Source organism: Glycine max, chromosome 20, assembly GCF_000004515.6.
Source record: "Glycine max cultivar Williams 82 chromosome 20, Glycine_max_v4.0, whole genome shotgun sequence".
Classification (NCBI taxonomy): Eukaryota; Viridiplantae; Streptophyta; class Magnoliopsida; order Fabales; family Fabaceae; genus Glycine; species Glycine max.
Genome location: NC_038256.2, coordinates 46,908,789 through 46,933,639, shown reverse-complemented (window position 1 = coordinate 46,933,639; position 24,851 = coordinate 46,908,789). Strand labels below are relative to the sequence as shown.

The following is a 24,851-nucleotide window of genomic DNA, read 5'->3' as shown; positions in this document are numbered from 1 at the left end:
TATTTAAAGTACTTAATTATCTGGTGGCTTTAATTAATAAAACAAAGCCATTAATTGCATATACATATATGTGAGTGAGATAACTTTAAAATTCCTTTCATACTTAATTAAACTATTATTTAGTTTTGGACCAATAAAATTGTCATCTCTAATCCAACGCGTAATGGTAAGTTTTTGGTAGAGAAGAAAAGAATAATGGATGAAAATAAAATAGAAAAATAAAAGGTGTTTGGGTGAAGAAAAATAAAAAATAAAAGAGATAAAGAAAAATATAAAAAAATAAATGAAAAATAAAATAAAAAACTTTCTAACATTTTATTTCTCTTCTTTCTATTTCTATCATACCAAATTCATATATTTATTTCTATCTCTTATATTTGTCCTCCCTCCCCTCCAACCAAACAGAAAGTGATGAATGACTGAGTTTTTAAAACCACTAGCCAGAGTAAGACATGAAAAGTGTACATCTTTTTTTCCTAAAAGATATTAATTGAAGCTACACTTTATGACGTACCAAATCTAATTCCAAGCTATACTCTTTGTCTATCCCGTCCGAGAAGAAAATCAGGCAGAAAGCCGCACCTAAAATAAGTTTGTTTCTTTTCAAAAATTAGGTAGTATTATTACATTAATGTAATGTACAAACTAAATCTTTCTTTTTACGATTAAATTTTATGATAAATGAATATCTTTAAATATATAAATTGTATTATGGTTTTATAATAAATTGTGCTATACAAATTTTTAATTATTGATAATATTTAAATATTGTGATATAAAATTAATTTTGGACATATAGATAAAAGAAAATAAATTTAAAGGAATAAATAAATAAGAAAATCAAGCATAAAATAAAGATTAAAAAATTGATAGTCTGAGATAGTTGTAGAAGAAAAAAAGTATCAGCCATGGGATTGTGCCTAAATGCATTTTCACAAGAGAGAAAACTCATAAAAGAACGAATGTTAAAGAAGATGAAAGTTATGTATTCTAATTTATAATGCTAAACTAAATTATTATGAGTATATTATTAGATTAAATAGTAATTTTGAGCCTTTTTATTTTTTTATTAATGATTTTGCTCTTCTGATTTTTTTTTCCAGTGATTTTAGCCTCCAAATTTTATAAAATTCATAATTTTTGGTCTAATATATAATTTTGCATATGTTTATTTCTTTTATTTTTATTTATTTAATTAAATAAATAAATTCTTGATGATTTTTAAATAAATATGTTAGATTTGGGATTCAATTGAACCAAAAATGAAAAATTGAATAAAATTATGAATTATCTAAAATTTGGAGACTAAAATTATGAAACAAATAGAAGAACAAAGTAATGAATTAAAAATTAAAAGAAAATCAAAACTATAATTTAAAAATTAAAATGTCGCAAGGCTACCATTTAAAAAAGTTTAGATCAACCTAATTGATTGGAAATGCAATTTATCAACCATTTTATATAATTATTTTCGCAATACATATAAGTTTATTGGGTCATAAATTTAAATTTTTGAAAATTAATTGAGAAACAAAATCTTCAAAAATTAATATTGGAACACTTTAATCATGAACCATAAAAATTATAGACTAATTATTTTTTTGAGGAAAATTAAATAGTAAATCAAATTTAATAATTTTTCAATAGAATTGATTGCCGTATTTCATAAGCCTCGTTGTTAATCCCAATGTCACCGTCTTCACTTTTCATTGGAGTGGGAGAGTGGTGGTGTTTTTAGGTGAAGAAAAAACATATCAGAAGTTCTTCACAAAATATGAATCGACCCCATTTAATAAATAAACCCCATGAACAAAAACTAGATCTATTGTGATATCATTAGCTAGTTGTAATATTGATATTACCCGTCGAAAAGGGTAATTGGATTGGGACCCAAAAATGTTCAAGATTGGAAGGCCCAGGCTCACGTACATTGTAATGGTCATTTCATTTCAACACTGAATGTTGTTTGTTCTTGTTACCCTCTAGGGTAAAAGTTGTTCTTTTTGGTCGTGAAGCAATACCTTAAATCTGACACGTAGTAGTCAACAATCATGTATAGGGCGGTGGCGGTGCCTTTTTTTCTCTAATGGTTAGGTTAGGTGTGGTGTGGAATCAATGGTTATACATTTCTCCATTTATCTAACTCTTGATGCAATCAAACTATTATGGATACATGCATACGACTTTGACCTTCTTCATTTCATTTCAAATAGTGTCATGAAGAGTGTGATACCATAGCTCTAGCTCGCCCCTATAATGTAGGACTGGGAAACCCCTTCATCTTATCTTCCATTTCATGCATAAAGTTCTATATATAATACAATTCTGCTCATTCATTTATTCCAACTTTTATGGATAGGCTCCGCTTAATTTTCACCAGACATTCACGTGAATTTTAACTTTAAAATCCTGCTTATATGACATATATGTTTTCTTTTTGGACACAAGATTATATAATATCTTAAGTGTTGTTTTTTATATTCTCTGATCAAAATTTAATTTTTGTTTTGGTAATTTGTATAATCTTTTAATGTGAAGCTTTATTACATGGATTATCGACGTAAAATTCCAATTTCAATTAGAAAATTATACAAACTATACCTAAAGCACTTTGTTTAAGTTTTTTTTTTAATACATCCTATTTAAGACAAAATCAAATATCAATTCTTAAATTTTAATAAAATAAAGTTATGATATATTTTAAATCAAATTTAAAAATATCATTATTTATTGTACTCTTAAAAGAAATCATCATACTATATTTATTAGTTTTTTTTAATGTAACATTGATGTGAACTATGATTATGTTTGCTAAAATTAGCTGATTTAATTGAAAATGTTTAATATAATTAACTGATAAATGTTAAATGTCATAAAATGATATATTTAATATTTTTTATATTTAATTTATTTCTAATAACTTATATTCTTAAAAAGTAGGATAATAATTTTAAAACTTTTTATTATAAAAAAATGATAAAGATTTTTGTGATATTACTTATTAGAATTATATTGTTTAAAATTATTTTTTTTGACATTTAAATACTTTTTTGATAATATTATTTTAAAACAAAATAAAAAATGTTTTTTCTTTATAATTTTTTAAATGTTTACTTTTCTATTTATACAAGAATAACTTGGATGTATATGTTTGTCACTTGTATAACTATGAGATATGATACAAATAAAATCTTATATTTAAAACATCATATATATTTGAATTTCGTTTAAATTAGATTATACAATTAAAAAAATAAAAAAAATTCAGTAAATAATATCAAAGTTGATATCTAATTGATTAATATTCTTTAGAGAATTTGATTGTTCGTTTTTAATGATATTCTCCTTCTAATCACGTTTTTTATTTTCATTTATAAGACAATATAATTGACATCCACCACAACTTGTCGGTTCATAGCTACTCTTTGATAAGGCCATAAGGAACTATTGACCAAACAAACTACGAGACACAAAAATGTCAGGATTTTATCTTTTATGGTGGAACTCGAACTTGGAAGCAATTATTTTTAGATCTTTATGATAAATCCTGACATCAAATTACTATTTTAAGGAAGATTTCTTGTTTGGTCAGTTTTTATATTTTTTTTTTCGGTTTTTTGTTAAAAAAAAAGAAGAAAATCATGTATTGAAAGTGTCATACAGACATTAGACATATATATAAAATGAAAAATACTGTAATGAAAAAGTGATATATAATTAAAATAACATATATACAAATAACATCGTTAGACTTAAATTTATTTTATGATAATTTATTTACTTTAAAAGACTCAAATCTCTTTCCTAGAGTGTCTACACCCTACAAAAGATGTACAAACATCAATTTCCTTTTCGATAAATTGTGCAAAAATGTGTAATACTACTAGTTAACAGACAAAATTAAGTTCGGTATTTTGATGTTTATGATGCTATTTTACAATCAAAACTAGAGTTTCACATTGATAACTATCATATTAAAGATGGGCACTCAAATTTTAATATTGGAAAGCAACAACATATGTAATTACACGAAGCGAATAGCATTGGCCGTAGTTTTTTTGGTATGATCAAGGTATTCCGAACCACTGACAATCATAAATTGACACCTCTCAACGAATAGATCTTGTCTCTCCCAAATTATGATGATTTCAATCCATGTGCAACTTTCAAAGTTAATGCTGGATTTGTTTAATTAGGTCCTCGATCTGCTTCATATCGTAAGAACAGCTAACAAAACTGATAATAATAATTGAGATCAATCACCACAAAGTTTCTACAATTTTACCCACTATTAAACTGCAAATCTCACAGAGACGAACAACGAACACACTATATATGCTCAATCATCTTTTCTTACGAAGTCCGGTGCACTCACATGTTGGTGGGTGATTGCGTGTGTTTAAACAGCACATATGTGTCCAAGTGTGGCTGCAAGAAAGAGTAATTAATGGATATTGATAGGACATACCTCATTCTCAAGTAGGACTAGTTAAGCAATGAATTTGTAGACAAATTAGTCAATTCGAAAGGTATAAGTCTATAAGATGCACAGTATTAACTTTTAGAATCGCATTGTGTATAATTACACTTAATGATTGGTGCTAAAGTGTACTCGTGTAAAATGTGAGAGGAGAGATATAAATTGTTGAATGATTGTTCAACACCATCATCATTATAGCATCTTTAACATTAAAAGATATATAATATATACATCAATCCAGCCAGACAGATCTTATCTTACAGCTGCTAGCTGCTGCTGGCCAAAAAGAATTTGATATAGATAGTCAAAGGCATTACATGTCAATTCTGCATGAGCTGTTTGAATTATTATTTGTTTCCTTCTTAATTAGTCTCAGTCTCTTAGTTTTTTATTTTATTTTTCAGAATATACTAATATCCAAACACCATAGTAAACATTCACGTGATTAATTCGAATTGAATCTAATAAAACTATTATGAGACATACAGTTGATTATTCCCAAAAGCTCAAACTTAAGACTTCTGTAAGTCATAAAAAAGATTCAAATCAATAGATTAATAGCTCTTAACAATTAATTTCAGTGATTAAATGTTTTTTTTTATAGATAGGAATCAAAGATAGTATGAAAAAATTTTCAATAATTCACACATCATATGTATGTTCAATTAATGGAATTAAACTTTCTTGATTTCAATGGTTGAATATAGTCATAGTCACTTTTGCGGTAAAAAAACCACATAATTTTAATTATAAAAACAAATTTCATAAGGGATCACAAATAATTTCTATTCATCGTAATTAAACTTAGGTATCAAAGTCATAAGAATTTATGTATATTATTTGACCAATCAACCTAGTTAGAATTCTTGTTGAATCACAAATATATTATGTAATTCCTAAACGTTTTTCCATCTCTTTTTTATTCCATTAATATATTTTAAATAGCGTGTATGCGTTCAGTTTTTTTTTCAATTTGTTTTTAAAGTGATTCTTCTAATTAATTAATTAATTAATTTCATTTAACAAGCGCAATATATTTATTTTGATAATGATATACACTTTTGTTTACACTATTTTTTTTAATCATATCAATTTTTAATAACTTATTTTATAGCTTTATAAACTGTTCAAGGTTTTGATATACTAGAAAGTAAACGAGCGTGCTTAATTTGTATGGTACGAATTTCCTAATTTATTATTATAATGTTAACAAAAAAGTTGTTTTTTTTTTTAATGTAAATAAAAATATTGCTTTATTAATTTCATAACCACTACAAATCGTGTTTCTGAGAGAGATTAGATGCAGACATAATGTTATTTGAAAATTATTTCGGTACAATTAAAAACGGAGCGCATAATAATTAATTTATTACATGCTTGGTTGAAATTGTTTTTTAAAAAATAATCGTTTATTTTTCAAAAGTCCTCTCTAACAAAAACATGCTGAGAATATTAATTACAAATTTTCAACCACTAATTTAAGTGTATAATTTTTTGAGATATAATAAATTGATATAAGAAAAATGTGGTGATTATTGATATGCGTGTGATGACACTTTTTAAAAGAGACGACTCCTTAAATTGTAAAAAGTATGCTCTGAATAAATGAAAGAGATATCACAATTCAAGTTAAATTTGTGTTTTTTATTTTTATTTTTATGTTGTGTTCAATTTTTGATCCTTGTTACGTTCGCATTCTTCTCCAATAATTGAATCAAAGCTAAAGGTGCAACCATAGTCCATACATCCGATCATACAAGTATTAAAGCATCACGATGGAGTTAATGATGGATCTGTATGAAAATATTTGCATCGATTCGTTGATGATAGCTATCAATATTTATGCAAATATTTACTTGGTCAGTCATATAGATCCATCATTTATCGATGCAAAGATAAGAAAAATGTGGTGAATGGTGACTATCAATATGATAATTTCCGAAGGAGGTGACTCTTAAAATCGTAAGAAGACATTAATTACTACTTATCCAATCGGGCTTTTTAAAATATTACTTGTCCATTACTACTATAAATAAAAGTCCTTTAGATGAAAAAAGACACCAGAACCTAAAAAAGTTGTAATGTACCCAAGTAAAAAAAAAAGTGATTCTAAGATATACTCCATAAGGGGTCTCTTACAAGTGAGAGAGTGTCAATCATTCATTGCAACTTTTGAGTGAGAGCCTTGGATATGTAAGATGATACACTACCTGGAGAGGATTTTTTTTTTTTTTTTTAATTTAAATTTGTCTAAAAAACTTGTTATCTTATTTGAAACAGTAAATATTTATTGAAGGTTTTTGTGGACACGCGCCAAAAATGTCAAACCATGATAATAAATTTGTTTTTTTGTTATTTAATTTCTCCATATATAGTATGCTTTGTGCTTCTTCAATCTTCCATTCTTGTTGTGTGGGTTTTCCCCAAATAAAGCAATTATTATTTTTAAAAATAATCTGAAATAAACATGCACTTAATAACCTTATCAAAGAATCATACATGAACAATTCCCAGGTCAATAGAAGAAGAATATATATACAATTTCCTTTACAATGAATGAATTAGGGCAGTATCCAGTCAAAAAGAAAAAAAGAATTAGTGCTAACATATGAAGGTTGCATGGCATATTGCCATCAATTCTTCTGGTGAGATAGAATACTGCCATTTAATTCTGAACAATGTTATTTGCAACGATTTTCACATACTTCCACACTTACTAACCGTGCATACTTTTTTTTTTTTTTAAGCAAGAAGGATTCTGCATAACCACTTCCTTTCTAAACTGTAGCTAAGAGCCATAACTAATTTATAACCATATTGTGTATCCTTTCTCCTTCAGCTTTCTTTTCCATTGTGTTCAATCCTTTGTCTCCAAGCTTATCTTCCACATTTCCCTTCTAAAGAGTGCCCGCAAAGCAACATATTTACTTAATGATATACTTGAGGAGCGACATAAAACTCGCTCTCAATAACAGCTGGTCTAAGATCTTCCTCACGCATGAACTCCAAGGGAAAGGAAACAAGATGTCCCTTCACAGACTTCAACCTATCTATAGGGTCTATTATTTTGATTTCTCCATTCTCATGACAGACCAACTTATCTGGGGCTATTCCCATATCTATGGTGGTATGACCAAGTTTTTCTTTCCAGTGAACCATGCTTTGCCGAAGTGCAGCTCTGCATATTATTGTAAAGTTGTACATTATAAGAAAGGATAAACTGAAAGTAACAAGAGATAATCAGAAAATTGGGAAAAATCCACACACCTTGAGTGTATCTGATTGTTGGGAATGCAAGCAAAGACCTCATGGTATATCCTAGTATTTTCCTGTCAAACGTATCGAAGTTTACATCATTACATAGTCAAATAACGTGTGTTCATCAAAAAATAAAGTCAACATGTGACTGTATCATGCTTGTTTAAGAAAAATATATTTTTTTTATTCTGCCTTATATATTTCAAATATCTTATATCAGCCATTATGTGTTCAAGGAAAAAATTGAGCTCAATTATTAAATATGGGGTCCTAAAGGAAGATTGCAATTTTTAACATCTTGATCGGCTACGATGTTGTTGATAAATAATGCTTAAAGTCTTAAATCACACAATATCAAAGAGGAAATGCACAAACCAGTAAGACAAAGTCTAACCTTTGCAGTTGCTGACCACAAGTCCTTGTAGGTTGTATCTGCCACCGGATCACTGATTTTACTGATCTGTTACGAGAAAGAGTAGGAGGACCTTATCAAGTAACGTAAACAGATGAATATATATATTGTGAAAAGATAACAGACGAATAGGAAAAATAATGGTTATATAGTCAGTACGGTTGCTCATGGAAATTATGGTTGAGCAAACTACCAGGGAATAAGCGAGTGATGCTTTTCCTCTCTATCTATGACTTATGCAAGCATGAATGTGATGAAACTGCTAATGCAACTTCATCATCTCATAGTTTTACAGATTTTGTCATTGCACAAGCACATTTATAATCAATAAAAAATAAAAATAAAAACAAGGAGTCTAATTTTTCCAAACTTGTTTATTCTTCTCATTAATCAATAAAAGATAGACTGCTTGTCAGAGCCTGTGCTGCTGTGACATGTAGCATAAAAGCCCAAATTTGGTCATTTTTACTAACCTCTCCGGCATGAAGACCAAGGTGCTCAGACCATAGGGAGCAGCGGAGGCTGTAGGAAAATTTCCCAGCCTTCCATGGTTTTCCATTCATCAACGAGTCAACATATTCTTTGTCTTCTATAAGCACTCCAATCTGGTTGATGAAAATTATTACAATCACACATGCTCCTAGAAATAGATAGATTATAGAGACTAAAGAAGATATCAAATGTACCTCAGAGTCTCTTAATCCAAGCAAACTACGGTCATTTATATTAGATGATCCAATAAAAGCTATACGGTCATCAATTATCATCAATTTACTGTGCACATATACCTGTATCAATATGGGAATTATACACCAAATAAGACAAATATTTGAGCTGTTAAATCATTATAAAAGTTAAAAGTTGTGCACAAGATCTAGGAGATCCAAATTGCACTTTTCCAAGATCTCTTTTGGCTCAGAGAAAAATATTTGATGTTTTAAAAGCAAAATCAAAAGATGTTTCAATATATATGGTAAGATACCTGACTTGTAGCCACAGGGCCATTTTCATAAAGTCTGCCATGAGATCGTAGACCATAGAAAGAAATATAATCTTGTGTCTTAGGACCAAGTATAGCTTCAAGATTGTCTAATATGGAGTGATTTTCTCTAGAAATTGTTCGATACTGCCAGTGTGTTAAGGCTCTTACAGTAGCAGCACCACCATCATCCAGACCACCCTGTTAATAGCTTACAACAGAAAAATATTCAAGTCTACAGCAAAGAGGATTGGTGTTATAAAAAAAAGGTAAGCACAGTTACCTGGAAACCAGGCAAGAGGGGCATCACAATTATAACTCTAAAATCTTTCTGATCTTTGTGGGCTTGCAAAATACGCCTGTATAGTGCTTCCAAAACACGGTTGAGTATTATGTCATCCCCTGCTAGACCTGATATGAAAAATTGGTTCTGAATGGAAACAAAATGAGAAAGACAAAGAGAAGAATTGGGAAAATGTGATTTTATTAGTCTAAGTATGAAATTCTTTAGTACATCACCACTATGATATATGCACAATGTAAGCAACCAGTCAAAGCTTAATTCAATACTTATCACAAACCTACTATTGCTATAACACAGGTGTCTTTTGTATTAACGATTTGGATCCTTGAAGTGCACCATGCACTTTAGAGGATGAAGTTCTAATCGGCTAATCGCCAATGAAAAATAAAGAATATAGGAATGAATTCCAACAAATTTATAGTCTGTTATCATGTTCTTGTATCAAAATCTGTATTTTTAATTTATAGTTATTAACACTGTTTTAGCCTCAAAACTCAAAAGTGCAGACGGCAGAGTATACTTTAGAGTATCTTGATCCTTTCTTGTATAACATTTGCCAATTAGCACTGCAAGCTAATCTTTAGGTGTCACATGTAACTGGTGTTAAGTTCTTCTCTCCCCCTGCCTTCATTAATATAATCTTTAAATGCTACATTTTTTTATTAATATGGCTTGAAGATGATGAATTTATATCATGACTTTGGATGTTGATCTTATCTGACAATTGTCAACCCAACCAATACAAAGATTGGAAAATTAATACCTGACAGACTAACTTTCATGTATTTACTACATAATAATCCCAATGGCTAAATATCTTAAGATACTCACAGGAAAAATGTATTCAAAATAGCACTGTCAGTCAATCATATTCATATATGACATTCGAATTTGTTAAGCGCAATAAAAGCAATGCAATCTACCCCATGTTTCCTAAAGCATCATATAATGCAGAACAAGAAGTCAAGAACATTTGTCTTGAGATCACTATGAAAATATGATTCATTTTGATGCAATGCTCAGCAGGAAATACTTATCAACATGAAGCAAGATCAAGGAAAGTACAGTAATTAATTTACCTCAATGTAGATAAAATGCTTTGCTTTTTCAATAAGAGAACAATATGCAGTGTGAATGCTTTCTTCAGGCTGACTTGTTCCAGCAGACCACTGGCTGACACTTCTGATTACCTGTGGATTTCACATACATCCAAGATTGTGGCAGATAAATAATTATGTAAACTTATATTGACATAAATTAGGATAACTCCCAAACTAAGAACCAATATGTTGTGCTAGATTCTGTACATAAATATGGATAAACAATTGATGATATGACCAATTGTTTTGGTACAAATATGAGTTATATTGCCAACCCAAACAGAAACAGCAGAACAATCCTTCCCAGAATTATTCTAGGAGCAAAATTTTGCAAATTTGGGTTTTATAGTTTACGGATCCTTTCTGTATTAAGCATATGGTTTCTGACATGGCATATCATCCACAAAATAATTATTCTTCACACCATTGTAAACTTTTCCCCCTTTTATAAAGAATTTACAGCAGCTGAAGAATAATGTGATATTTATGATCTAATTAATATTGGTACAATTTTCTACTAATAACTACTGAAGTCATATTTTACCGGTCCTTGTAGACTGTTCTAAGAAAGAGAAATTAATTTTACAAGGACCGGTGCAAATTTGAAAAACTTCACATTTTACATAGAAGATCCACGAAGGCATCATACTAACCTGACAGTGACAGGTAGTACGTGGACCAACTTCTCCATATTCCAAAGTAATGTCATCATTGGTTTCTTCTGGTGTTTCCCACCAATCATCTAGAGCATTGGCAACAGGTTGTGCCCCCAAGTTTAAAGGAACAACTTCATCTTGAAACCCTTTCATCTGGGTGTCTGAAACTAAAGTTTCATGCTCCAGCTTTTGGGACAATGGAAAATTTTCACTTAAATTTGTATGATCTCCATTTGAAGTATCTAGTCCATCAGCTTCTTGAGGCAAAAGTAGTGGTATATCCTGCATTGGAGACTCTGAGGAAAATGAATCCTGCCTGCCAATTCCTTTCCTCTTGTCTTTGTCTTTCTTTTCATCAATGTCTATCTCTTTGCTTCTTCCCATGTAATGAGGGAGGACCATGTGATGGTGAGGCATAAGTAGCGGAATTCCATGTTCATTTGGAGCTTTAGTTCTCTATGATATGCTTCACCATGTAAGATAGGATGAAGAAAATAATAATAAAACGTTTAAGATGAAATAACATCATTTTGTATACCTTAGCATGGTTCCAACGTTGAACAAAGTGCCGAGCAATGTCACGACAGGGAGGTCCCCAAAGAGCACAATGGACATCGTGCCATGGCATACGGGGATACTTCTTGCGATCCAATTCATCTTTCATGGTGTCTTCCCATGAATTTGGCTCAGATTCTCTATCAACCAACAAAATTACAAATTATATAATATTACTAAGAACTTAGAAAAGCAGACTCATCAGCAATAGTGAAGGCTCCAACACGGCTAATTGTAATGCATATGACATGGCTAAATGCATTAAAATGGAACCTACAGCGTTAAGGAAGTTGAACGTTTCATGTTGTAACATATACAGTACACTGTTTCATAAAAAATAGGAAAAGAAATACCTTGGGTTGTAATAGTCCTTTCCAGGCCATATTACAGAAGGACAGTCACCCACTTTATGTTCAGGTGTGTCATATCGACCAAAGCATAAATCTAATCCTCCGATATAGCAAATCTTGTAATCAATAATTACAAGTTTTTCATGGTGTGACCTGTAACAAACCAAGCCAGTATTCATCATATACACGTGAATAAGGTTCCACCTGAATTTATACTATGATGTTCAAACTTCATTTATTAATAAATAGTACATACCATAAATACACACGAGCAGCGAAATGATCAGGATAGCGTAATACCCTCACATTCTCATGAATTTTGAACAGTCTTCTCATACTGTACAAGCTGTTGATTTTTAAAGCTAGAGAAACCTCCTTGTAGAGAAGCACATAGATCTGTTGGATCATTTAATGGCATAAGCATTATTCTCTTTATTGTAAATCAATCTTAGAAAGAATTAAATCTTCTAAGATGAACAAAAACAAACTTGACTGTATTGATGAGAGTAGTAAGTGTACCTGAACCCCTTGGTTAGCCTTTTCTTCTAGTAATGAATCTAACCGAGAGGTAGAAAAGCTATCAAAAGGCCGTCTCAGATATAGCTCTGGGCACAACCACCAACCCGTAATGAAGATCTGCAACCAGTTTCCATTCTCTTATTATTAAAATTGAATTAGGAAACCAATATATATATATATATATATATATTATTGGTTAACAACGGAAATGTGTACCTCTGACTTTGCATCTTGAATTGAAGTAGCAATTGCTTCAAATGCTGCCTGTCCATCAACAAACCATTGGGCTTGGCTCCCATCTTCAGTCAAACCTCTTATGGGAGCAAAGGAACCAAAGCGATGAGGACAACACCAGCCCTCAAGAGGTCTTAGACTAGCTTCATTGATTGCAGTAACCCAAGCTTTTACTTTAGCACTGCTGGTAGTTCTCAACAATATGCTCCTATTTCCACTAGTAACCTATTAATAATTTCAAACAATTTTTAATAAAATTTTGGGAGCAAAACAGAAGGTTGTTATCACTAGTATTCTGTTTTTCCCCCATAAATTGGTTGTTTATGGACTAAACTTCTGAGACCAAAATACAATAGATTGTACTGTATTAAAATTTGATGACCAAGATTTCTAAGGGTTAATGAGAAAAGGAAAAAGGAAGAAGCTGAAAACATTATATGTCTGTAGAAGGTAAGTCTTTGATCTTTGTGAATGATAGTTATCATATTAGTTAACAGGAAATCTAAAAACAGTTGCATCTTTCGAATTTTGTAATATCAGGTCAATCTAGTTGCTTTTGACGGACTGTAATAACAAAGAACAGATACAGCCCATAAGAGACCTAACCATTTTTAATCTTAAAGATCAGAATTCATAAAGAGCCTAAGAGACAAAATTTGATTACCTTGAATGTGTAACGCAAAGGGTTGCGTTCTTTTACAGGATCAGCTAAAAATATTTTGGTCCCTCCATCTCCATTTGAGTAAGGGAGGATATCAAAAATCATTATATCCAGTGGTTTGTTGTTAAAGGGATCATCCAGGAAGGCCAAAAACCCAGGTTTCAAAACAGACCATACCTGTGTGCAGACAACAGTTTCTAGATTAAATGAACTGAAAAAAAGAAAAAAAAAAGGAAAAAGAAACAGTTGTAGGACAGTAGGAGACCACATAATACTATAAAGAGGGATTGCTACATCAGAGGTATCATACATTTTAAATTTGTTCCCTAATTTAACATTTTATTAAAACATGTTAAATTACTTTCCATTAATGTTAATAAATTTGATAGGTCACAATGTACCCAAAAAAAACTTGATAGGTTATAGCTAATTTTTTTTTTTGGAAGGCAGATAGGTTATAGCTAATACTCTATACATACTAACAGAGTAATTCATACATTTGTCAATACCTTTACAGAGCTCCATACAGAATTATGACTTGATTACTTGAAACTTGAAGCATTCCATGTAATCAAGTCCAAGAGATTACTATTAAATATATAAGCATATAGTAACATTCAATTTTTCTGTTGGTCGCATCCCTTACTTTTCTCCACATTACATAGTCAGTTTATTGATGCAGAACAATCCAAGAGTGTTCCTCTTGGCAGGGTACTTCCCTGATAAACCTAGAATACTCCTCTAGGGTTGACTAAAAAATCAGATACTCTCTAAATAAGAAAAACTCAGTGTCATCAAATTAACCAAACAGCTTCAAATGCATGTATGATGTAACATCGGAATAACATGCAGCCAAAGAAATTAAATTATGCTTTGTCACCAAAAATATACTGCAGAACCAAACCTTCTTCCAGCTGTTATTACAACAGTGAAACCAATTGCATGGGAAGCATGATACATCTGAATCCTGTGAAATATTTGACAAATGCTTCACCATTACATATCCCTCTTTCAGTTTGGGACCATACTCCTGTAAAAAGGATAGCCTGGAGACTTCCAAAAACCTGCAGACCTATAATCCAAAACCATATGTTAGGAAAGATAATTTTAGCTCCAGAGAAGTCGCATTAGGTACATGGTAATGGAGCATCATATAAATAAACTGTATATCTAAAACCAAAATCATATAAAGTTCCTTAGTTATATATATAAGTGTAGACCACACTGAAGAAAAAAGTCAGAAAACAGATTTACAAAGCATAAATTCTATAGAAGTAGGCACAGGTATTGAACTAGACAAGAGGAGATGAACAAAAACAGTTCTATCATGGAAACAATGTCATCTTGAACAAAATACCCTACATATATCTGAAGGTCTGCTAAACATTATCTAAAACAAATCCAACAATTGTCAACTTTAAAGCTTCAATTGTTTACCTCTTGAGAATTCACAATATCCAGGTTTCCCAAGAATCGATTCAAATAACCCTGCATTGCGACTTTGGCTCTATCTGCAATTGTCTGCTGCCCTCCTATTGATGGACGGATTATTGATAGAGCAGCAACAGATGGAACATATCTTTACAAAAAACCAAATTAATAAGTATGTTTGTTTAAGCCCTTTCAGGAAGAAATACTAAAGAATTATAGCTAATTAGCTACTAAACATAAAAAGGCTTTATTTGGTATAACTTGATGTTAGAGATATAATGACTGCATTCTTTTATTAAAATAAAAAAACACAAATTATGTACTCTTAAAATCCTTAAGCTTTTGAAAGATATCAGTTTTCTATTTTATAATGATATAAATTAGTTTAAAAGTGCATCAGATATCAGTTTTCTATTTTATAATGATATAAACTAAAATACCTGTTTTTAACACTGTCTTCATGGTGTAAAGGCACAGCTCCATCATCAGGTTCTTCGTCATCTTGTACCATTACCGTTTGATCTACTATTCCTAAGTTGTGAAGCCATTCTTTTAACTTCACAAGACAGCGGTATTACATTAGCAATTAGGCTGAATCAGCTATATCAAATGTAATGAAGGAAACTAAACTAATGGAGATATGTATCTTCACTTAATAACAACGGAGTAACATGATAAAGAATCAGGTTTTGGAACCTAAGTTGAAGTGTGAGGTTGGGGAGGCCAAAAAGATTAAATGAAAGAAACAATACTGCAAAATTAATGTGCAAACCTGCTCTTGCTTGTCATGAAAATCTTCAATTAATGCACGTTTCCGCAAACAGAACTGTAAATAGAGAAGTTGTGATGCCTTCTTCACTAGACGCCACTTGAACTGTGAAATGTACAAATGTAACAACTACCTAGACATTAGTTGAAATGTTGGATTGGAACTGCACCGCTTGACATCATAATCATAATTTATTACATCAAAAGCTTATAGTCTACGTCCCAAAAGGATATATAACTAACTAACTTAGGTGTATGTAAAGTGTAAATAACTGACATTCATATAATTTATGAACAATTCAAATTCGTAGAACTGTAGGAGGTCCCTCAATTAACGTGCAAAGATACACAGATTGGCAGCTATAGATGTTAAACTCCAGATCGAACCATAGATGGTAACCACAAATAAATAATATTTACTACTAAAGGAATATCTAAAGACATTAGGCAACATATGATACCGTATAAACTATAAAGGTATTTTATGTTATCATCCAATCACAAATAACCATGGTAAGTTTATTAACTTCTATAATAAGTCATATAAAGGATACATATTAAACTCATTTTTTGATCCGTCATTAAACTCATATTTGAATAGGCAAAATAATCAACAAATACTAATTTGCTATTATAGTTCTCTTCCGTCTTCTTAACATCTTCCAATTGTAGGCATAATACTAATAATAACTGAATTGGATGCGTCTACCCAATTGGGTGGGTTCACAAAGTGACAATAGAAAAATTGAAACCACCCCATTGAAGATCACTTGGCAAAACAAAACCACAGCAGTTCGTTTATCTTTCCCGCTCAAATTAGCTGAATAATATTCGACAAAGCTGCAAAAATAATGATATTCACGCGATAGCACGTGACATGATTGCCAATATAACTTGGACCACAAGCTTAAAACTGTGAAAAAAATTGGAGAAAATTGATTCTACGTAGAAAAGTAAGATGAAAAATAGCAAGAAACAAGTGGGTGCCTGTTTGTACTGCAACTCAATGGTATAAGAAAGTAGGATTGGACTAATGTCTCCGGTCTCTGGTCTCGACACGGAAACGATGGTCGCCGTCGGCAATTCTTCGAAAATCCACGCCGGTTCGCCGCATCGCCGGGAGGGGTGGTGAGATTCTGGCAATGCTTCCGACGGTGGAAGCAGTGGCTCAGACGACATGGGAATGTTGGAGACAGACAGTTACTTCACAAGTTGAGTTAAGTTGAGAGCACGGTACTTTATTTAATGAAGCAAAGACAACAAACAGTGTTGCGGGTTTTATAGTTTTTGTCAGAGTTTTCGGTATTCTTCAGCTTCCGTAATCCGAATACCTACATATCTTTGGTAAAACTAATGACCAATAATAACAACAGTTAACAATTAGCTGATAAATAACTGAATTTTTTAAATATATGATCAGGAGTTTAATTTCTTTTAGTTATGTGCATGAAGAAGACTTTGTGTTAGAGAAGGTACAATCTACTTCGATAAAAAAATTTAATCTTTGAGTAGGTGTTGTGTAGCAAATCAAAATGTTGATACTTATAACATGGAAAAAAGAAAACAAAAATCTTCTATTTTGAGTTTAATGGGGGTAAGAAAGAAGTATGGAAACAAACAATAATGTGTAAACAACAACTTCTAGTGTGATTTTTTAAGAAACTTCTTTCACTGTTTTTTTTTTCAGTGGTTTTACTGTTGTTGCTGGTATAGAAAATTAGAAAAATTTTCATACTATAATATTAAATAATACAAAATAACGCTAGCATATTAAAATTATCTTCGAATTTATTTGGCTGTGGAATGAAGTAACAAGGCAAATAAAGTTTAATAATCAAAGGGCAAAAGTTTGTAAGCTAATGATTTGATCCTTAAAATGATTTAAGCCTCCTGAAAGTGTTACTGTCAATTTGGTGAAACGGAGGAGGAGGGCAACTTTGGTTAAAAATCGATAACTGACGAAATCAATGTACACAGGCTGAAAATGTACGCGGTATATCCTTCAGTTTGGAAGAGAATATCCAACTTTTGATGCTTACTACTGAGAATATGCCAAAATGGCATATGATTGGCGTTCCTTAATAATAACAAATTCAAGCTAATACGGATCGGCACCTTACCTCAATGGATGATTATTGATTCTATATTCCACCATTAAGGAGCCAAGTCATAATCCAAAAATATTAAAATAGAATTGCAGCTTATTTTTAACATAAATTGCGGCCCCAGGTTATTTGTATGGCCAAAATAGATTGGAAATCATCTGTTATTTTTTTTATCAACAAATATTAAATGTTAATTTGTAGAAGAGTCGAACCCACGATTTATTTCTCCTTTCCTTTTCCCTTCATCCGGAATTCATATGCTATTTTGGTTGTGGTTTGTGTATATCCGTGATTTTGAATTACTCAAGTAGCTTTGCAACAGTCTATCCCCAAAAAATGAAAAAAGACGACACTGCGTTTACTAGTGCATGAGAACAGTGTAGGGCCTGCTAAGTGACTAAGTCATTCACCAAGTTGAAGACAAAGAAACATAGAAAAGCAGCCACTGGCAGGCTAAGACAATTGGATAAATATTGAAAATATGATTAGCTGGATCAGTCATATAATGTGTCAAAATCCTGATTACATAATTACACTTTGCAATCGGTTTTGCTTGAAAAACATGTTAAAAAAAAGTATTGCTTGAAAAACAATCTCACCCCTCATGTCTCAACGAGTCTCGTAACATCAAGTTATGTTCAACCAGAAGTTATTAGATATGTATTTAGCTTATATACTCAATCATGTGACCCAGCGCCAATGTCATTACTCTCCTTTGAAGTTTCAAATTTCCTCCAGATAAAAATATTGATATGTTTGTGGTACTTCACATCATCATCATCATCAATACCTAAATACAACTCACTAAAATAAATCAATACCTAAATACTTGCAAGTCACTATGGCGTCCCACCAAACCTAAACAGGAAACAATCATTATAATCCTTACAAGACAATAGTTGTAGGTATTGATCATGAGCAATGGATTCAAACCACTAGTTTATTTCTGTTTCTTTCCATATTTTTTCAAAAAAAAGAATGATAGGAGTACATAAGTACATAACAAAAAAAAAGAGAGATATTGTTGGTATTTAAAATTGAGGGTGGGGAACTAGAAGGCCGTTTTTTTTTTAGTTGAAGGGACAACGAACATGTAGATTATTAGAATTTGTTATGGACCCCTCTCTCGAGGACTGTAGCCCACAAGAATTAAGCCCTACTATTCCAACACGATCAACCTCAATAGTTGATCCATAAGGAGAACCTTTTGGTGCATCAACCCCAATAAGTTGTGATGCACCAGATCTGACACAAAGTTCATTAAGCATGCACAAAAAATTTCACAAGATTGATCCTTAGACTTAGAGCCATTTCCGACAAGCGTAGCATAAGAGACACTGCCCTAATCCATAGAAGAATAATAGGTCCTCAAGTTATGGTTGAGTTAAATTTCAATATGGACGTAATAAGCTTACCTAAATTAGAAGACTAGCCTGGTGCAAAATCAACCTTTTAGAAACCAAATAGTAGTTTACTCATCTAAAGATGATTTCACTATTAAAAGAAATTTCATGTTTAAAAACTTTCTACCAGAATCTACTAATATTCATATAGGCCACAAAATCAAGTGAAAAAGGTAAAGGAATATGATAAATTTGTTTAACCGTTCCAGTAGCAAGCACAGTAACTCACTATAGATGCTGTGAGTAGTGTATAGAGAAACTTATGAATGAGCTTCATCGTGCACAATGGACACTGAAAAAAGTTTTAGTTGAAGACCCAATTTCGGCAGGGACAGTGAACCTTGGCAAGAGATGCCATATAATCATCAGACCTTTCATGTTCCAAATTCGCATTCATTGTCTAGCTAAGAAATGTGTACATATTCAAAACCAAACCTTTGCCCATAAGGAGACTGGCATGCAGCAACTATATGAACTTTAGCAGCATCTGTTTCGTTCTACCCATGGAAAAATCATTAACATCCATTCACAAATTCACAAGTCACCTTCAAACCAAATAAAAACAAAAAAAAGTAAAAATTTTCTGGCATAGTAAAAGATGGCACTTTAATTCACAATATTCCAGTTTGGTCCATTTTCTTCAACTTTCACAACGGTGCTTACCAATCCAAAGACTAACAGGAAAGTGTGTAAACTAATAAATACTTCTCTTGTCTATTATGAGCGTCTATATTTGTGCATGCACATGTTTGGTTGGAATTGGAAATGAAACCATGCAAAGTGTCCAGAAAGAGAAGTAAAGCAACTTCAGGGATTCAAGCCAAGGGTTTTATACCTTATTTTAAGCAATCCAATATTCCCCAACAAAACCAGATCCTTATTAATAATTTAATATATTCATTCATGCAGAGAAGGTTGTGCTGAATTCTTGCAAAGTTGGTCACAACCTTATAAATTGGAAAGACCTAGACTATATATGCACAATTATTTCAACAACATATATCTAGTTTTCCTTATGTCAAAAAAAGAAAAGAAAAACATTTTTCTCTGTCAACTTACCATCCCCACGAGTCTGAGTAAACAGCAACCAGAGTTTCATTGGTGATAATGATATCAATCATCATACCAGATATATAATCTCTTATTATGTTTAAGATTGGAATAACTAGAATCGGTAAAAAGGAAAAATATTGGAAGTTGCAAGAATACCTCAGATTCGTAATAAAGCCCAGCATATAATGAAGCATAAAAATATTCACCTTCTCTGCTACCAGAGAATGCAGCTACAAGCTAGAAAGGTAAATCAATTGCAGTATCAGATTGCATTCGCACATGCATAAGGAATCTTGGAGAGCCAATAACAAAGTCAAATAAAAACATTATAGCCTATGCAGGGAACTGAAGGAAGATAAGTATTGTAAACCTGATCATAAATGATAAAATAAGCATGAAGGAAAAATTGTAAATATGGTAGCTTAATCTAACTGTCAAACGGGAGATATAAGATGGATTGGATGGTTACCGGAGAAGGAAAGAAGTGAAACCTCAATGGTTCGATCTCCTCTGCTAACAAAACTAGCATTCTAACAACTAACATTTGTCGATAAAAAATAAAAAAAACCTAACTGTCAAATGTACAAACTTTTACTAAAAAACAAGAGCCTATGGAATCCAAAGCCCATATTAAAAAGTGAAACAAATTTAGGCTATTTGCACTATTGGTCTTCTACTTCTGATTCAAAAAAAAAAATGGTTTAACATTTTTGACTTTTTATTTTCAACTTGAATAATGTCATCTCCCTATTTTTGAATTGATATAATTTACTCTCTGTCAATGTGCTGCTGATGTAGTTGACAGGTCCTTGACAATAAATATCAGCCTCAAAAAGTCCTCACCGGTAATTTTTCATTTCTTATTTTCTCACCACAAAGAAGTGGATTTTTCATTGTACTTTCTACTTTTTCTATGAAAACAAATTTATGTGAAGGCACTTCCTAAGTTATCAAAGTTAATAATAGACTGAGGAACAAGCAATATCCCCTTCACATATGGCATAACAGCTTATTAATTAATTTTCAAGAAGATAAGATCAAGTTTAGAATTTGTGCAAACATAAGAAATAGAGTAAATTTCACTAACACCCCTTGAGATTTAACACAATTATACTTGCTACCCGTATTCTTTTTCCAACATTACACTGATCTCCCTTACTTCATCTAATATAAGAAATCAAGAGAGATTTATGTTAACGGAAGGGTGTTATAAAAAGTGAAGGAGTTAAACCTTAGGGGATGTTAGTGCAATTTGTTCTAAGAAATATATCAGAGTTTATGAAAATTAGATCAGATTAATACAATGGCTGACAAAATCTAAGTCGAAGTAAATTGGAAAGGACTCAATCTGGGAAGGATTACCGGATTATGAGGTAAATGTGTAGGAAGATAAAGAAATGGCTTGCCTTAAAGGACCAACTCTCCTAAAACTAGCTCAAGCTATTAATGGAAGACTTAAGCATAGTTTTATATCTCACAGAAATAAATCAAATAATAAATGCATAGTTACATACTACTAATAGAAAAAGAGCATTAAAGCACACCTTTTCAGGATCCCCACCATCTATAAACATGTTATATGCTTCTCGCATGACCGGCCATGGGTCTCTGCCAACCTAAATTCATATAGCTATTTGAATATTTACACAATTCATTGTCATGTTAACTCCTAGTAATAGAATCAAGGACTTGCCTCAAGATATCGCTTCCTTGCTTCATCCACTCCAAACAGTTGAGCTTCACACAGAAAGCACCATATAAACTCTTTCGTATCATTTGGATTTTGTGCAACATCTAACCGAAACTGCTCAGCTCCCTCTTCAAATCTACGGCAAAAGGGACCCAAATCAGTCTCCTTTCCATACATTCAGATGTAGCACGTTGTAGTTGCGCTTGCCCACACCTAATTTAACTTTGTCACTAAAAATTTCAACAATGATTATTTCCTGAATTTAGCTAGGGAAAGTATTGCTGGGAGTAGTGAAAGTACCGATTAAGGTAGTAAAGTGATAAGCCCCTTTGCCAAAGATCCGGTAACAATCACAATGTTTCATAACCAAAATATCAAAGTGAATTGATAGAAGCGTTTTCCAAAATGTGTATCCTGCATGCCTTTTGACGAGGGTCCAACTGAATTGCCTTGTCGAACTCACAAGAGACCCCAAAACATCACCCTTAACAACAAATTAACGGGAAATGCTATTTGTACAACAACTTATGTAACAGATTATACAACTATGAGAGACAAATATTAGATGCAATATAAACACGAGAAAATATGTTATGAACTTACAGTGAAAAACATTTGCACTATCATCTATCACAACTCACCACCACCTAACATAAATTTATTGACTTCTATAATAATTTAACTTAAATTCATACCAATTATAAATTGTTTTACATTATTATTAGTGTATAGTTGTTATATTGCACAAGTGAGAAGGGAGGAGGGAGAGGTCGAGAGAGGTCGCAGTTTCGAATCCTCCCACTAATAAAAACTAACAAAACTAACCATTGTCGATACAAAAAATTACATAAATAATGCAATGGAAAAACATAAACAAAAAATGGCAATATTATATTATAAAAAATGTTGTATAAATAACACAAGGCAAATGCTAATCCCATGAACTTAAAAGTAGAAATGTTTTTATTGGGAGGCAAAATATTGTGCTGCTCATTTTAATTCCTTAACCAATGCTCTAAGAGCACTGATTCCCAAGACCCATAACACAAATCTAAATAAACAACGAGCACAGCATAACATAAGCAGCTATGATATGTGACACTCAAAAGTGGCAGAAAATGTAAAAACAAACGGTGAGGTGAGGATGGTGGTGGAAATAGAATTGGAGAACAGACCTGGCGGAAGAGAGACATTCCGCGTCGAATTACGAGAAGGGCTTCGCGGGCAATGTTGTTGCCGCAGGTGAGAGCGTCCCAGATGCCGGAAACCGAAGGAAGGAAGAGTCTTAAGGTGAGGATTAGAGGATGGGAGGCAGAGAAGGGTGCTTTGAAAGACAATAGCAACGGGAATATAATTTTAAGGTTGTGGGACATTATTTACCCTTCTCGGCATCATGGTGTCCCCTTCTATGCACCATCTTGAGGAAGGGTGGTGCAGAGAAGGGGACACCAAGATGCCGCCGGTTTTAAGGTTGTGGGAAATGGACATGAACGCGGCGGTCGTCGTCGGAACGGAAGGAATGGTAAGGCATATAATTTTATCGCGTCTAAGAAAAAATTATATTAAAATAATTGTCTTTTTAATTTTTGATATAATATTAATTTTCACTTATATTAACAAAAATAAATTAATAATCATAAAATTAATTTATAAAATTATTGTTCTCTTTTATTTATTTATTATTTTTTTAGTTTATATAAAATAATTTAGAACAAAAATTACAATGACACAAATAAATATTATTATGGATTTAATATTTCTTTAATTAATACCCATAATTTGCGTATTCCAATAAAATTATTTTAGTCATTTTAATTTTTTAAATATGTTTTTTTTATGATTTTTGCCATTAGAGAAATTTCGTTAAAAAATAAGATTAGAGTGTTCTCATTTTAATTATCGTTCGTCTTAGAATATATTTAGAGACTAAAGTATTAAAATAATTTTATAGGAACTAAAAAAATATTGAAATTATAGATATTTTTGTGAGTTCAAAATTATAGAGATTAAAATTACTAAAATAATTTTATGGGAATAAAAAAAATAAAGAGAATTTCTACCGTACTCCCATTAATTTAAGAATGCATTTTTAATTTACTTGTAATAATTGTTTTGATTTATTAACTTAATATATAGATAAATTGCGTGTTGTAGTTGCAGATATATGTATATAGGTACCCAACAAGTGTGAGGATGAGGATTAAAGTTGTTATCTGCTTGGGTATGAGACCAAATTGGTGGCAATAGGTTTCAAGCAAAAAAAAATCATTAAGTTTAATTAGACCTTTTCGTTTGTATCAACAAATGGTTCCTTTAGGATCATAATAACCCATGTAGCTTACTTTGATGGACAACTTTTCAAAATAGTGATTTGAGTGAGACAATACACATGCAACAACTTGAGGATTCTCATATTGGTGGAAATAATGACCTAGTTTATTCATGGCTTGAAACAAGCTTCTAGATAGTGGTGCATAAAATAGGAGTATTTAAAATGCGAGATCTAAAAATATATCTTTTTGTGGAACCAATAGTAAGTACTCTATGATTCAGGGCTTAATGATCAAGTAACTTACATAGGGGGGGTTAGATAGAATAAAATTGATTAGTGTATATATATACACACACACCCCTTTTGGTTAGTGGGAGCAAATTTATCTTCATGTTATATGTAGATGATATATGTTGACTTTTAATGATCTTAGCATGTTGCATGAGACAAAAAAGTTATTGACTAGATCCTTGATGTGAAATATCTTGGTAATAATTCTTTTGTATTGGAGATTGAAATTCATAAGGATAGGTTATGTTGTACACTAAAGTTGTCTCGAAAGGCATACATTGATAAAGTATTAGATTTAACATGTGAGATTGTAAACTCAGGAAAATTCCA

General features: G+C 31.6%; 2 protein-coding genes and 1 non-coding gene across 3 annotated transcripts; all 3 read right to left on the bottom strand.

The window, feature by feature from the left end:
• Positions 1-6,901: 6,901 nt before the first annotated feature.
• On the bottom strand, positions 6,902-17,034 carry PLDZ (phospholipase D p1-like). Its single transcript, NM_001288593.1, has 20 exons — positions 16,695-17,034; positions 15,712-15,813; positions 15,380-15,495; positions 14,946-15,087; positions 14,413-14,580; positions 13,512-13,685; positions 12,830-13,072; positions 12,614-12,730; positions 12,351-12,490; positions 12,098-12,247; positions 11,728-11,884; positions 11,187-11,645; positions 10,513-10,623; positions 9,413-9,559; positions 9,133-9,330; positions 8,837-8,938; positions 8,624-8,755; positions 8,133-8,198; positions 7,748-7,809; positions 6,902-7,658 (listed from the first exon to the last, which is right to left on the bottom strand). The coding sequence occupies exons 1-20, from the start codon at positions 16,884-16,886 to the stop codon at positions 7,409-7,411; spliced, it is 3,228 nt and encodes a 1,075-aa protein (NP_001275522.1). The 5' UTR covers positions 16,887-17,034; the 3' UTR covers positions 6,902-7,408.
• Positions 17,035-19,319: 2,285 nt separating this feature from the next.
• Positions 19,320-23,331, bottom strand: LOC121174369 (uncharacterized). Its single transcript, XM_041013581.1, has 8 exons — positions 23,134-23,331; positions 22,381-22,442; positions 22,259-22,285; positions 21,962-22,094; positions 21,813-21,884; positions 20,425-20,505; positions 19,651-19,712; positions 19,320-19,555 (listed from the first exon to the last, which is right to left on the bottom strand). Exons 1-8 carry the CDS (start codon positions 23,329-23,331, stop codon positions 19,489-19,491), a joined length of 702 nt encoding a protein of 233 aa, XP_040869515.1. The 3' UTR covers positions 19,320-19,488.
• MIR5043 (microRNA MIR5043) lies at positions 23,316-23,466 on the bottom strand. Its single transcript, NR_048834.1, has one exon. It is a non-coding gene; the product is annotated as a microRNA MIR5043 (primary transcript).
• Positions 23,467-24,851: the final 1,385 nt, after the last annotated feature.

Coding starts and splice junctions, on each gene's coding strand:
- PLDZ (NM_001288593.1), bottom strand. CDS start 16,886: ATGTCGTCTGAGCCACTGCTTCCACCGTCGGAAGCATTGCCAGAATCT. Junction 12,731..12,829: donor TTCAAGATGCAAAGTCAGAG/GTACACATTTCC, acceptor AACTGGTTGCAG/ATCTTCATTACGGGTTGGTG. Junction 7,659..7,747: donor AACAATCAGATACACTCAAG/GTGTGTGGATTT, acceptor AATAATATGCAG/AGCTGCACTTCGGCAAAGCA.
- LOC121174369 (XM_041013581.1), bottom strand. CDS start 23,331: ATGTCCCACAACCTTAAAATTATATTCCCGTTGCTATTGTCTTTCAAA. Junction 21,885..21,961: donor CAAGGAAGCGATATCTTGAG/GCAAGTCCTTGA, acceptor ATATGAATTTAG/GTTGGCAGAGACCCATGGCC. Junction 20,506..21,812: donor ATGGTGGGGATCCTGAAAAG/GTGTGCTTTAAT, acceptor TTACCTTTCTAG/CTTGTAGCTGCATTCTCTGG.